The sequence below is a fragment of the Mercenaria mercenaria genome, chromosome 8, assembly GCF_021730395.1.
Source record: "Mercenaria mercenaria strain notata chromosome 8, MADL_Memer_1, whole genome shotgun sequence".
Lineage (NCBI taxonomy): Eukaryota > Metazoa > Mollusca > Bivalvia > Venerida > Veneridae > Mercenaria > Mercenaria mercenaria.
The window spans coordinates 85,753,606-85,770,012 of record NC_069368.1 but is presented as its reverse complement, the minus strand read 5'-3'; the positions used below and the strand labels follow the sequence as shown (position 1 = coordinate 85,770,012).

At 34.7% G+C, this 16,407-nt stretch overlaps 1 protein-coding gene across 1 annotated transcript; it reads left to right on the top strand.

The window, feature by feature from the left end:
- The first annotated feature begins 1,162 nt into the window (after positions 1-1,162).
- On the top strand, positions 1,163-14,211 carry LOC123529500 (carbohydrate sulfotransferase 10-like). Its single transcript, XM_053550303.1, has 4 exons — positions 1,163-1,391; positions 2,268-2,349; positions 11,824-11,897; positions 12,484-14,211. Exons 1-4 carry the CDS (start codon positions 1,335-1,337, stop codon positions 13,690-13,692), a joined length of 1,422 nt encoding a protein of 473 aa, XP_053406278.1. The 5' UTR covers positions 1,163-1,334; the 3' UTR covers positions 13,693-14,211.
- Positions 14,212-16,407: the final 2,196 nt, after the last annotated feature.

The window sequence follows — 16,407 nt, the reverse complement described above, 5'->3', positions numbered from 1 at the left end:
GCTGTTAAAAATGTTTATACTGGATGTAACGTATTATCATTTACGTTTTATGTATAAGAGTGTTTACTGATGTTTATAAACGCTAACAATAAATCTCTGAAAATGTCCAAACGTTTTCTTCCAGGTTTTAAACTGGGATTTTTTCATTTATGATTGATTTGATCTCATACCCAGAAAGTAAGTTATATATGCCAATAAAATTCAACGTTTTCCGCCCGTAAAATATCAAGCACGCCAAAATGTGAGAAAATCCCTAAACCAAGATTTTTCAAATTATTCCAATTTGTCAAATAAAATAAACACGACCGCCAGAGGACATGAACACTTTTCCCTACATGTAAACAGTGGAACCTTAAAAACATGTACGAAACTCATGGTCCGATGTTAAGCATTGTATCTTTATTTCATCTCAACTAGTAGATCTGAATTTATTTCATTAAACTTGAGACATTTCCAGATCTCATATCGTATGCATGTACCTGTCAACTTTTTCTTAGTCAAAAAAGTGATTCCAGCACTAATATTATTATAATTGAGGGTTGAATACTGATCAGTGTTTCGATAACTAGGGCTATCTGCAAAAGGGTCAGCAAGGACAATGAAAAATGTGTTTCAGAAAAGTTTAAACAACATGCTAAAAGATGATCAAATCCAGACTTGAATACTGTACTAGGTCAAAAATGTTATATGCACTCAATGATAGTTGTTTATTTGTTGTTGTTGTTTTTTTTGTTGTTTTTTCTCATACTGTAAAGTTTTAGGTTCAATACTTACTTTAATTTCATGGTCTAGTAAACTAAATCATTACAAAACGAACTACCATTATCTGAGGTTTATATGAGGAAAAAAAAAGTTTCATGTTCTCGGCAGTGCTGCGTAATTCTGAGCTGCCATTATGTGAACACCATTTGATTGAATATTTTATGCATATATTATATTGTATGCTTTGTTTCCGATTTCACTTTCAGGATGTCAACTTTCAAACTTTGCGCCATTTCTCAAACATTTATTTTCTGTTAATAGTGTATTTTTACTTTAAAGTTAAAGCTCCACAGATGTTAATTAACTATGCCGGCGTTTAAAACACTGAGGCCGTCATGACGTTTTATAAATAGAAACAAGAATGAATCAGATGATTGCAGTATAGGGATTTGTCATGGTCTGCAGTTTTCAACGTTTTCTAGATATAATACAACTCTGTGTAATACATACTTTTTAAGGTGCCATGATGGCAGGTTGTGTATTATAGGAATAAGCTGGATTAAATTTAAACGGAAAAGTGTTTTATCTCAAGATCAGAACGTTTCAATCAGTTTTAATTTGAAAGTTGATAAATGTTATCAGTTGAATCATATATGTGTTACACCAGATTTCGTTTTAGAAACATAATTGTGAGTGTTTCTTTTCCGTTTAGTAATATACTAGTCAACTTTATAGTGTTTTCACTGTTTGCCTTGTTCCCGATGCTTCCGAGGGATCTAATTTCCAGATTTTATTTACTTCACAACAGCGGGTGTTAAGTGCTGTGTGGCGGCCGTAAAAAGTCGCCCGACTTCATACCAGTGTTGTTATATTTTCTGGTCCTTCGGGATCATTGATTTCAACTCATTTAGATTTGAAGATTGAATACCGCTTAAGCCGGTGCTAGGGGGCGTGGGCAGTGTTGCATTTTCCATTACTGCCCATGAACAGACTCAATCAAACCGAGTCTGCAATTTTCACTGTTTGCCTTGTTCTCGATGCTTCCGAGGGATCTAATTTCCAGATTTTATTTATATATTTTAAATTTCAAAATTTTTATTTAACCAAAATTGTCTTTTTTTCAAAACGTTCCACATGTTGTCCTTCTGATAGAATAGGCGATAACAAATCAGAAGCGTGCTATTTTTAGAAAACTACTTCCAATGACCGAAACAGATGGCATCTGTTATCGATTAATCAGATCTTATAGAATTTTGATGGTTGATATGTTCAGTTAGCATTTATATATCGAACTAAACAGGTAGAATATACGCCATCTTTGTTTTGAATTATGCTACCATTAGAAAGGTTTTTTTGTTGTATTTAAAACTCGTGTTTATAATTACATACAATTATATAGTTGTATGAATATAGTGTACGGTCAATTGACTTTTTCATTTCCAAACGTTATATTTACCAGGTAAATAAAATCTGATGCCTTTAGTAAATTCATGTTGTAATTTACATTTATCTGCTTAAGCATCATATTTCGATATCTACTTATTTAGAAATTATTTCATTCTCAGATTAAAATGAAGAAAACAACACATATTTGGTTACTAGTGAGCTGTATGACTGTTATGTATGTTTTTGTTTACAAAATCAGAGGTAAGTGTTATTTTATATATTATTATGTAAAAGTTGTGCAAAGATTTTTAAAACCGGGTGTGTTTTTGTCCATGTGGATTATAAATCACACCAACACGTTTTAGAACATGGAGCAACTTTTAAGCATTTGATGACGTAGATAGACCGGAGGCGACCATACGGGTATTTTTTCAGGCAAGAGCGAAAAACTAAATACATTACCGAACGGTGTTCCGTTAGGGCCGGCGCCTGCTCCATGTGAACGCGATACGATGGCAAAGCGAAACATTACAAAGGCGAAGCGCGACAATACTATTGTGGTAAGACGACAGTGCGATGGCAAAGCGCTACAGTACGATGACGAAGCGCGCCAGTACGATGGTGACAGTCCGTCGAACTGACGCACTTTGCCATCGTATTGTCGTAATGTCGTGATTTGCCATCGTAATGTAGCGTTTCGCCACCGTACTGCCGCGCTGTACCATCGTCGTGTCACCATCGTACTCTAGCGCTTCGCAATCATACTGCCGCGCTTCGCCATTGCACTGTCGCGCTTTGTCATCGTACTGTCGCGTTTCGCTATCGCACCTTCACGCTTCACAATCGCATTGTTGCCTTCCCGTCAAGCATGCACTAAAGAATTCTCTTAATCTGCATGACGTCAAACGGAGGGATGTGCATGAAGTTATTTACTAATAATCTTGTTAAACATAGATCAACATTTTTTCTTAACATTTTTCTTCAATCAAAACTTGAGGTTCAGTGGTAAAAAGATAGGGTCTGTCGGGTAAGTGGAAACAAACAAATGTATTATAGACCTAATTAACACTTTTATATAAATTTAACCTAAAATCTTTATAAGCAAACTTGAAATAAGAGTGTATTTTTATTCTTTTAAACTGATAATATATACTTTTAATGTTTATTGACTTAAAGAGCTTATTAAACAACCTTTTCTAACAAAAAAATACTTTTAAATACATTATTATTTATCTTTTCATAGAGAGGTTAATTTTGAATACAATGATATTTTTGTTATAAATAACACTCGGTCGGGTGATATTCGTTTAAACAACACCCTACCATTTGATATTTATTTTTTTATTATCCCTTATATAAACAATGTGAAATAGCCGTAGATCAACGGAGACTATTTTTGAATAGTACATTTGAAACAATATTAAGGTATGACATTTTTATATCATCATGCCAGGCTGAGTGTCAATCTGCCGGTGGATATTCATTTAAAAAAAACCCGGGTAATATTCGTTTCAATAACAGCTGATGGATGATATTCATTTAAATAACATCGGATCTGGTGATATTCACTTCAACTGTATCAACGTTCCAATTATTTGATTATTGGACAGAGCTGACAATACTTTATAATTGGAGTTTAGTTTAGTCAGTCCTTATGTAAACAGAGAAAAGATGGTGAGATGTGGTAGTGCGATGGCAAGTCGTGAAAGTACGATTGTGACGCTACGATGGTGAAGCGCGACAGTAAGATGGTGGCACAACGATTGTGAAGCACGACGGTACGATGGTGACAAAACGATGGCGAAACGCGACAATACGCTGGCGAAATGCGACAGAACAATGGTGACACTACGATGTTAAAGCGCGACAGTGCGGTGGCGAAGCACGACAGTACGATTGACTGTCACCATCGTACTGTTGCGCTTCGCCATCATACTTTCACGCTTCGCCATCGTACTGTCGTGTTATATCTATCGTGCTGTCGCCCTTCGCCATCGTACCGCCCTTCCTCACGTGATATAAATTTACATATCAAGGGCGATTTTGAACCAACAGTAGTGCAAAGCAAGTGATTTTTAGCCATCACTGTTAAAGTACTTCCAATAAGTGAAGGTTGAAATAATCGATTGTCATTAATTTGGTAATGATTTTGCAAGTACATCATTTACATAAAGATAAAATGTAAGGGTAAATTTCCCGGAAGCACAGAACACCCCCAAACACAGCCATAGAGACATGCGTCGCAAAGTAGGCCCACCACAAAGAGAAGCTGTAATGGAAACATATTGTAGACGTGTTGCTTCAAATATCCAACAAAAAGTACATTACAAATCCAATACATTACAAACAAATGGGGCTGGGTGGTAAAGGGTAGATTATACGGTCGGATGTGTGTGTGAGAGTGTGTGTGTTGGGGGGGGGGGGGGGGGGGGGGGAAGTGGAGCAAGGATAAATATTCAACAGGGAAAGCAACGTTCTTTAAACGCAGTATTCCTACAACGTCGCAGACACGCACGTACAAAACACAAACCCATACACACAAACAACTTACATCCTCTATTTCACTGCGAATCATAGGTGTTTGTTACGACATTGGATGCAATGTTTGATTTGTTTGGCAGCAGAAAACCGCAACATGTTTACCTTCTTACACGTAGAAATAACGTGTGTAAAATAAGAGAAAAAGACATGAAGTATATTTCAATTCGTGTTTGCGATGCTATCCATAAAAATAAATGTAATTTCTCGAGTTGATACTGTTAACTTTCCAAAACGGCGTTTTTTGTGTATATTATATGAAATAATTTGCCAAGTGACAGGAAGTTGCACAAATATGTCTCATGATAAATATATAGGGTGATTACATGACACTTGTGTACATAACAAATAACAAACAAAAACAATAAAATATCAGCTGCAAAACATCTTTTTATTTTTTCTTTGCTCGAATATATTCTTTTTGATATAAAGATATAGATACAGGTGTAATGAGCCAGGATCAAAACTAACATTCAACGATAACAAAGTTTATTTACTATACATTTTAGTATCTTAAAGAAAATCATCAAGCATACAATATACACACACTGACTACAACCTGCACTTATCCTTAAGTTTAATGGATACATTCTTAACTTATCATCAAAGTGAATACCAAAACAAAATAAAAAAATGGAGCTTTGAGTTTGACGTTTGATTTTAAATCATTCAAACCTTGCGATCGGCTCCCCTATTATTATTGTATTTGAAATAACCTTTAAAAGATTCTATAACCTCAAACATTTGGCTTTCAGGTATTTTATATGTGGGATAAAAGAAAGCTGTGGTTTAGCACTTGACAATGATGAAACACTGTCTGTCTTGATATATGCTGATAATATTGTGCTTCGTGTTAATAAAAAATAAGATCGTCAGATTACGTTGAATACTTTGAGTTCCCCGTGATGATCTGATATTATACATCGTGTCTGAAATCATTCGTCCTTTACCTCTAATTCATGCGGAGATACTTGATGTTAATTACAGAGATCAGTTTGAACTGGTAAAGAAACCAGGAACACTTATTAGATTAACTGCTTGCCATTACATAACTGAAATTCGTCCTGTTGGAAAACGGCATTGAACCCAAAGCAAACAGACAAATAAATACTTTGAACATTCGATGTTCAACATGTGAAGTTATGCAGTGGGATTATATTAAGAATCGTTCCTACCGACCAAAACAAATCCTGTGACTTTCCTTTTCTTTTATCTTGTGGTTCTTCATGCCGCTTTTTTAAAATTCCCCCTCCCAACCTAAGTAATCTGACTAATACATGTATTGTCAACAAGTAACATATTACCATAACGTAACAGTAAGTAGATGCGCCAGTAAGTTGATGGAACATTTTGGTATAAGTATGTATATTGTAGAACCTTGTCTGAAACTGCTGGTCTGATTTTGAATAATTTCTGCAGATTGCTGCCTAAGTAAGAAACTAAAATGTTATGTAGCATGCGAGGTTGCGCACCTGATGATCTGTTTGGGATTTCACTCAGCCAGATTGGTCCTTGAATTAGTTAAACATACACACAGTGTGCTTGTTGTGCAGATATTTAAACAAATCTCACCTAGAGTCATGAAACTTTATAGGAATATATCCCGTATGTGATCTTGTGCACCTGATTTTTTAGAGTTTTTTTTTGACTTTGCAAGCCAGAATTGCGGCTCTTTGACTGAGTCAAAAAATAAAAGTGTGTGTCACATGTATGTCAAAATGTACTCGACCTAAAGCAATCAAACATTAGAGAATTGTTTTATAGCCTATGGAGTTTTGCACCGGATGTTCTATTTGGGATTTTACTTAGCCAGGCCAGATTTATGGTCCTTCACTTAGTGAAAAATATAAATAAAATTCGTAAACGTTTATGCAGCAAACATCTTAAAACAATTTTAATATTGAGTCATAAAACCATGTTCAGTGACATAAGTGTTGGGGAGGGGGGCGCATAGTTTAATCAAATTTGGAAAATTAAGTCTTGGTTAATATAACCGGTATTAGGATGATGATGATGTCCTTTAATCAAATCACATATGGAGGTCAAATGCAGTGTTTGTTTGTTTGTTTTGGGTTTTAACGCCGTTTTGCAACAGTATTTCAGTCATGTAACGGCGGGCAGTTAACATAACCAGTGTTCTTGGATTCTGTACCACCAGTACAAACCTGTTCTCCGCAAGTAACTGCCAACTTCCCCACATGAATTATCAGAGATGGAAGACGAATGAATTCAGACACAATGTCTTGTTATGAGGTATATTTTAGTTCACCTGAGTGCAAAGTGCTCGGGGTGAATTATTGTTATCACTCACAATCAAGTGCCTGACGTCCATCCATCCACAAATTTCAAACATCCAGGCTCTTCCGCTTCGTTGCACATTTTTCCTTATGCCATACAATGGAAACTTTTAAAATACTGCGTACCAAGTTTTAAAAATAATTTCACACAGATTGTCTTTGTGTGACCTTCTTTCGAAGTTGTTCAAATTAATCTGATATGTGAAAAAATGGCCACCAGAGGGCATCGTGTCCCTTTTCCTATATGTATAAAGGGAATCAAAAAACATCCTTTGATGAAACTGTTGGCCCGATTGTTTTAATAATTTCACACAGATGGTACTCTACCGGCATGCCCATTTTTACCTATATTGTATATATTCGAAACTTTAAGAGGTCTTCTGGTCAGAAACAGCAGGCCAAGTTTTGAAAATAATATTGCGTAGCCAACCACCAAAATCTGTTCCATACAGTAGCATAACTTAGGTGAAAAATACAGGGTCATCAGGGCCCTCTCTTTTCGGCGGATATATCTAATTACACCCTCGCACAAAGGATTTGGAAGCTAGGGGGTAGAGAAGGTGTACTTGCTCCATTTTCACAAAACATTTTTAACTCTTAACTAAGTTTGAGATTGAAATTTAATAGACCAATTTGCTAGAACTGCAAGATTGAAATCCAATTTAGACTGACCATCAGTATTGAATAGTCACTTAAAAGTAGTCATTGACTTTAAGTAAATATTCACGCAATTTACATGAAATAGTCAAACCCAGACTGAAAATGTTTTGCGAACATTTATCCTGGACTCAGTTTTATGTCAATTCATTTGTTCTGTCATAATCTAGTGGATGCAACACCACATACACTTCTGCAACTTTAGAGAGTGACTAGACGTTATGTGCACATGTGCATGAAGGCATATATATATATTTATTCATTTGTTGAACAAGTATTAGCAGAGGTATAAATTTCGATTGGTTTATGTCACTAGAGTGTTAAAGATTGTGCGGGATATATCTGTCAGCAACCAATGTTCAATGCATAAGGGTTTAAAGAAGCCTACAAACGAACAGCGGTGAGGGGAATTTGAGTCAACGATTTTTACTACTCGGTCATGGAGGCCCCTAATACCCGATACTTCATATACCAGGTCACTATATCTTCAATACTAGGTCAATTATCAAAGGTAAACGTTTCATATTCAAAGAGATGATGCCTGATCAGAAGATTTGATACCACCTTGGTTTTCCCCGCCAGGTACGACATCTACTGACTTGGTTTCATCCCGTATTACGAAATCATCATGACCCAGGCACTGGAACTCCTTTCCTTTTAGTATTAAGTACACAGAACTCGAATTATTTTTTTCCAAATAACGAACATGGTTGTTTTATCTGCCGACTTAAAATTTTCGCTATTCTGTTGGTTTCAATTAACCTTAGAACGCTGAACGTGTATGTGTGACGTTTCGGCTGGAAGCGTTATTTTGTTTATCAGTTCATGTTTTCTTCGCCGAAACGAAAAATAATATATAAGGTACAACTGAAAAATAGCAGGTAGTGAAAGTCATGTGTTTGAATACCAGATGTAGAGGGGTGAGGAAGCTTTCTTTTGAGTGCGTGCGTTATTTTCATTATGTACCCATTTAGTACATTTAACGGAAAAACGACTAAATTAATAATATGTATCATGTGTTTACAAAACACATAGAAATATCCGTACTGAGGGAACCTGCGCATTTGGCGGTAACGAGGCTTGCTAGCTGTCATTAACAGCACGAGAGTCATGTGGCATTTAACTTCGAAAATATGCGAAAATATCTTTTTCTAAGAAAATCAAGTTTTAGCTAAACTATTATAGGAAAGAAAAGCGCAAATAAAAATAATTGCTATGTCACTGTTATTCTTCCTGATTTAGGGTTATGTGTTTGCCTCAGACCTTTGTTATTCAAATTAATTACCTCTATAACTCTATGATTTTGTTGTTGTCTTAAATTTAAGACATTTTTGCCTTAACTAGAAAGCAGGTAGCGACTTAAAATCATTGCAACCACGCATAGATTGAGGGCATGTGTTTGAGCACTGCTACCGACCATGTCTCTTTATGTAAGAAAGCTGTCACTAGTACTGGATGTTCACAAGAACAATTGTTGGGTAAACTGCCCGACTGACATAACTGGAATACTTTTGAAAACGGGCAACCGTTAAATTAAATCAAATTCTTCGACTGACTTCCCCTATTATATGATATATAACAGGTACATCCACATACATAATTTTAATTGCTAGCTACTCGTTTCGACTATACACACGCACCCGTTTAGTTATACACTTGTACCTCATTTAGCCTTTAAACTAATTCCATGTTTTGGAGAGACACAAAGTTCCACATTCCGTCTGTACACAAACATCCGGTTTGTTATACATATACCTCAGTTGAAGTTGGTTTAAACACAAAATTCCCGGTTTTGAACGTGGAAATCTCGTTGCTTAACAATTAAAGATAGCTTTAATCTAAAGCCTCGGATAATCAAAAAAATGATAAGAATAAGAGTTGATAGAAATATGCTATAACAGTAGCTTCAGAAATAAAGAAATTCCAAGTTGGTAGGTTTACAACTTCCTTCCCCAATTGGTAGCGTTTACATGTATGTGTGCATGTGCGTGTTTTGTGTGTGCGTGTGCGTGTACACGTCCTTGTTTGCGCTGCTGCTATGGTTTGCAGTGTAAGAAGGTTGCGTTTTAGAGGGTAGCATTCCCTGTTGAATGTTATCCTTTTTTCCACTTCCCCACCTCTTTTTATATCCCTTACACATATTACATATATATACCACTTCTCTTTACGATCTACGCATAACCTGTCAAAATTAAAAAATAAACCTTGCAAAGCCAGCGGGAAATATTTCTGTTCTACCCATATTCGAAATAGATAACACGTGATCGTTCTTCATCATCACCTGACAATTTATTAGTAAATGAGCTACACAGAGCATCCGATAAAAACAATATTTAAGAATGAAAGTCAGGTGATGATTAATAATGGAAACGTTATATTTATTCTCGGAAAGGGTAGAACAGAATCCTGTCCAGCTGGCTTTACATTGTTTATATTTATTTTTGACAAAATTCGATCAGACTGGTTTTGATACTTATAGCATCGTAAATAGAAACCTTTTCCATCAATACGACATCTGTGAGTCTATCTATTTTTGAGTTTAGCAGGGACATGGGTCTTGATTAGAACAAGAAATATTTTGTTTTATATCTTTCGGAAAATAAGAGATTTTTGTGTATTCGTATGATTTTAAGATAAATGGACTGAATTTGACAACATTATTATCGTTGGAGCTGTTATGATGTTGATCCGGTATGTATTTGGTCAAAGTCTATACCCTAAGTATTTGCGCTAATTATACAAGACCGATTGACGTATATGTCGCAGCTATAAGTGATCAAATTGAATTTTGATATAAACATATTTTTTGAAGCAACAATAGGGATTTGCGCAACAGTTACACATTGCAAAATACATTAATTTCCACAAGATCTTTCAAGTCTGATGTATTAGGTAGCATTTTAAAAGACTTAGATTTTTGTAGTAGAAAAACTTCTAAAGTTGAAAGTACTCAAAATATCTGCAATGAACTTAAAATAAATATGCACATATAATTTTCCTGCTTTCATTCTATCCATTCATATACATAAACTTAAACAGTTAGTAATAATTGGGGCATGACCATTAAAATAAAACGAATTAGCACACGGTTTGATTAAGTATTTAAGCGAAAATCCCATATTCAGTTACACAGCAGATAAAACAAAAATAAATCAGGCAATAAACAGTAACGATGTTTCGCATACAACCTATGTTTAAATCTTATTGCTCTGCTTTTATGTAGTCTGCAGGCCCGGTGCACTTTGTCATTGAGATGAAAAACAGAGTCATTCTAATTCGTGACACAGACATACTATTTAGCCCCTAGTTTACAATTTAAATAACTTTATCGCTTTCATCAAGGACGTATTAAGGACGTATTTACATTATTGTCAAGTAAAGTAAAGAATGCATTGTATTACGTAAGAAAATATAGATAACACTAGAAGTGGAAATATGATTTTTACATGAATGGGCCACTGAATTTATTTGAGTGCATCTAAGGTTAATGACATTTCCTGACTATGATGCTAATGTTGTAATCATAATAGTGATATATTAATAAAGAACAATACTAGGACGGGAATTAATGAAATATACTCCTAAAAGTTGATACTGTTTGTCTTTGACATCCCAGACAGAAACTATCGTACGTAAAATTACACAATACTAGAGGACTGGACAAACAACTGTTTATTTCTCATTCAAAGTGTTCATAGCAATATTTGCAACCTCACAGCTACTGCTTAAAAAACACCTTAAATATATATATATATATATATCGAGTTGAAAACGTATTTTTACAATAACACGTATGTTTATCCAATAGCACATGATATAAATCTTATAAGGTCGTTTCATATGCAAGGTCAACGATACATGACGTTCAATAGTTTATAATTCAGTTTCCTTAAATGTGTATATCATACAAGTTCTTGAATAACACTAACGACTGTTTAATCCTCCAACTTTTAAGTATGATTTAGCGAAAAATCTAAGAGTAGCAGGTCTGGAGTTTGTTCAGTACCTACATGCGTCATACCAAAGACGTGATAAACTGTATTGACATCTCCTCTGCTAGGCACACTTAAGGTCAGTATCTTTTTGTTGATATCATGCTGCTCGTTCAATCATTTTAATTGTTGAACATACGAAAACTTAAATTATCTATTTCTATTAACTGCAAATAACAAATATAGCGTGTTTGATGGCGTTGTGTTACTATGTAACTTGGATTATTCTCACAACATTTTTTTCTTTCCAGGTCAACATGATGGTTTTAAATGGAGTTATACAGAACCTTATCTCACTGAACAAAATTCACATCGGCTTATTCAAGTAAGAAACGTAGCTGAAATGATAACATATATAATATATCAACTTACTTTTACAAGTAAAGTTATAAAGATAGCAGAAAAAAAAGTCAAAATATTTGTTGATATCTTGGTAAATTAACAGTTGTTTTTTTCTTCTATACTTGAAAGGCATTGTTTTTAATTAAGTTATTTCACCTATGAAACTTTGCTTCCAAATGATCTTTTGTCAGATTTTATTAACTATCACAACAGCAGTCTTTAAGTGCCTAATGGCGGCTGTAAAATAGTTATAGTTTCCCCGTACTTGGATTCAGTGTTGTTATATTTTCTGGTTCTTTGGGTTCATTGAGTCCATTCAACATTTGTGTAATAGAGTTCCGCTTAAGCCGGTGCTAGGGGCGTGAGAGGTGTTGCACATTTCATTACCTCTGATGAACAGACTCAATACAACCGGGTCTGTTATTATTGTTCTTTGTTGCAATATTTATGCTTCCAAAGGATCTTTTTACAGATTTTATTAATTTGACGATGTCGCTTGATTTCTTGTTCACTTACATAAAAACAACATTACAACCAATTGCAAGTTAAAGTGAATTCACTATTTCCAGAAAAAGCATATTGACTCAGAAGAGAGACAGCATGAAAAGGAAGCCATAGTAAAAGAAGAAAATCAAGTTCAAATGAACATAAATGTTACATCGAAAACAAACGCTGACATGCGACACCATCATGAAATCTACAGCTCCGACAAAAACATAGTCCAACGACTACAGCTAATAAAATATAAATGTAAACATTACTTCAAAAGCAAACAGCTTGATCAATCTTCTGTGATTTCCAAAGGAACTATTTTTGCTATTCCTACAAAAATTAATTACTGTGAAACTCCGAAAGTCGGATGTACATTTTGGAAGTCTATACTGCGGTTTATAGCTAGAGATTATCCAAAGGGTAGACAGCCCCGAAAACCTACCGATATAGACCGATGGTATGTTCATTTTGGAAATTGGGATCATATCAAAAAATACAGTGATCTGAATGAAGCTCTTGAAAGTGGACATTTATTAAATGGATATAACTTCATGTTTGCACGTGAGCCGTACTCGAGGCTTTGGTCAGCGTACCTTGACAAATTCTATTTACCTGATTTTTGGGCAACAATGAGTAAAAAAATAAGGCCTGTTGATAAAAGTAAATGCGCTCATGACGTTACATTCAAAGAATTTTTGTCATTCATTGTCAAAGATTCTATACATTTGGATAGACATTGGACTCCGTTACATCGACTGTGCAGTCCCTGTCATGTAAACTATGACGCAATTGGTAAAATGGAAACATTTAATGATGACAGTAAGTTCATTCTGGAAAGGTTAGGATATGGTAAATTAATGAATTTTACTAAAAAAAATCCAAACAGAAGAGGTAAAGAGGAAATTTTCATGCTTGCTAAATATAATTTAAGCTTTAAAAACAGTAGTTGTTTCAACCATAAATTAATTGCAAACAGATTGTGGTCAGTTTTTCAGATGAATGGGTTTCTTTCCAAAGAGTTAACATTTCCTTTTGAAATGTTTAAAGATGAAATGTTTTACAACAAAACGGGTACAACGGCCGTATTTTTAAGCTATGCTTTTAAGGCTTTAGATTATACAAAAATCTCTAACATTAATCTGGGTGTCCAGAAATATCAATTTATGATAAATGCATACAGGACTATACCATTGTCACTCCTGTATAAAGTTCAGAAATTATTCCAACTTGACTTTGAATTATTTGGCTATGATGCAGAACCCATTGATATATTTTCGTGGCAATGATATTATTAACGCTGTATTGTTTGATGATTAGAAACTGTATAAAACATCAACTTCTCACTTAAATAATTATGGTATCCGTCATATGAAACTAACAAAATTGATACATCGATTTCTTTGAGATCTCGGTCGCTATTTCTTAATTGTGGATAAATCATCACTATCTTTTATAATCAAAAAGCTTGATTCGAGACGAATGTATATTTAATATCAAAACATTTTATTTGATCAAGCTAAAGACACTCCTGTTGCATATGGGAAGTATTTTATTCGGCAGTGTAAGCTTGATGAATTATAACAGGATCTACCAATGCGAATTAGGAAGCGAGATGTATACTCAGGAGGCCGGATTTACGAAATACAACCTTTAAATATTCAGTGCGTATTAAGGACTTAATTTACAAATATTGCTTTGTTTTTAGTTCAGTCAAAACGTTTTGAATAATAAATAGAATATAATGCGCAAATATCGTCGTCAGATTCAAATTTATCAACTACTTTCCTATGATACAGGACTAAAGAAACAAATGAAAAGTATTGCCATGCAATACAAAGTCCCCTACTGGAAGGCACCTAACTCCGGGTTTTGCGCATGACACGTCGTCTCATCATGGGGAACATTTGTGCCAAGTAATATTTAAATCCTTTCATGGATGACAGAGTTATGGACCGGACACGAAATTGCGGACGGACGGACAGACAGACGGACAGACGGACGGACGGAATGACGGAAAAGTGCATTTCTATAGTCCCCGAAACTGGTTTTCAAGCAAAATCATAGTTCACATATCATAGAAAATATGCCATCAGTATCTTTAAATTTACGACAAAAATAACAAAGATGCCGTAACATAACTGAACTACTGCTGTATAAAGGGCGTTGAAACCAAAAAGATACATGCTATCTAAACCTGCTCGCCGCAAGTAACTTGACATCTTTCGCACATGAATTAGAGGTGGAGTGCTAAGGATTTCAGACACAATGTCAAATCGTCATGGAGAACATACGCCTCGCACATGGATTTTAGCCACGACCCGTATATCTCTTCCTATTGAGATAAGTGGGCGTGTCAAAGATGGATAAATGGTAAAGAATAAACACATCTGTCTAATGCTCTGGCGGAAAGATTATTAAATTGCCTCTATATAAGAAGACGGACAACATTGATGCAGAAAAACCTGTACTCTTATAAAACCGTGTAAGGGATGCTTAGTAGCTTGTTAGTGTTATAACCTTCATATTTCATGTACAGTTCTAAGTCCGCTCGCTTGGCGGTCTTGTATGTACAAAATGTTGTCTAATATACACCACGGAATCCCGATTTATATATGCCTATTCAATTACCTTAAAAATGAGGAAACAAATCGTATAATATGTTATTGGATTTAATGTTACCAATGTTTGTGCAATTTTAATACATTTAACGCTTGATATATTTAAATTTTAATTCACCTTCACTCTAAAAGACAGTAGTTTTTAAAAATCTTATTACATCCCTTTTCGTTGGATGAAATTTATGTAATTGAGTATAGATCACTCTTTTAATAAATAACTAGTGAGTAAATTGAGTTAGATTTTCTTTAAACAGAATCCAGTATCGATTCTTATTATATTACTACATGGAAATTAAATATCACAATTTTATTCCTTAACTAATGTGTATAGCAAAACGGAGTTATAGTAACTACTATTATCTCCCTTTTTTATGAATAATTATGAGATACATTTTACATAACTTTCATGAGTGTGAAGTTTGTCGCAACATCTATTTACGACGTTTCCATTATTTTATTTTTATGATTGTACGTCATTTTATTACTTCAAAATTAACTACCTGAAGATAATATTATGTTGAACATTGGAAACGCTTGCCGTGGAAAATAAAAAAAATAATCAGAAAAAAAAATCTCAGAAATCTATTGCAATTTTCTGGCAGTTGAACTATTTACTTTTGCTGACATATGTGTCAGTCTAATACCCTCACGCAAGTGCTAAACAACTGCTTGTCGTGTTTCTTTCTTCTGCCCCCATATTACTTTGCATGCGCTTCTTTTTAATTTAATCTGTGCGTTTAAAAAATGAAAAATAATCTGATATTTCGCTAATTTTTGGTCATTCTGTTAATAATATGGGATAGTTTGTGTCAATTATCCATTAAAAATGATATAAATGTGAAAAAGATAAAAGGAGGTATCATTTCATCCTTGGCAAAACTGAAAAGTGGGTGGGAGTGTGCGTCCGCCCCCGCCCCCGCCCCCGCCCCAATCCAGGTCTCTCCACAGAAAGAGACAAACCGGTATCCTTAAAAAAAATAAAATAAATAGTATAAAGATAAAAGGTATCTTTTCATCCTTGGTCAAATTGAAAAGGGGTGGGAGTGCGCGTTGGCCCCCGTCCTGCTTTTCCACAGCAAGACAAAAAAAGTTTCCTATTGTGTGCAAAATTTAAGGTCAGATGATAAAATCGAAAAACAAAATATTACGCAAGATAAGTTATTATTAATTGGAATTTCATTTAAAGAAGTGAAAGGCACATTACATGTATCAATACTTTCTTATCAGCATCGATGTCGGCAAGGAAAATAAAGTGCAGCTTGGACTTTGAAATTCTGTTTGACCGGATATTTTCAATGTCGTGATTTTCCCTAAATAAACAAATTTGGAAGCTTAAATCTTGTAATTTGCGTCAGTTCCCTCCGCCGAAATTTGATAAGATAT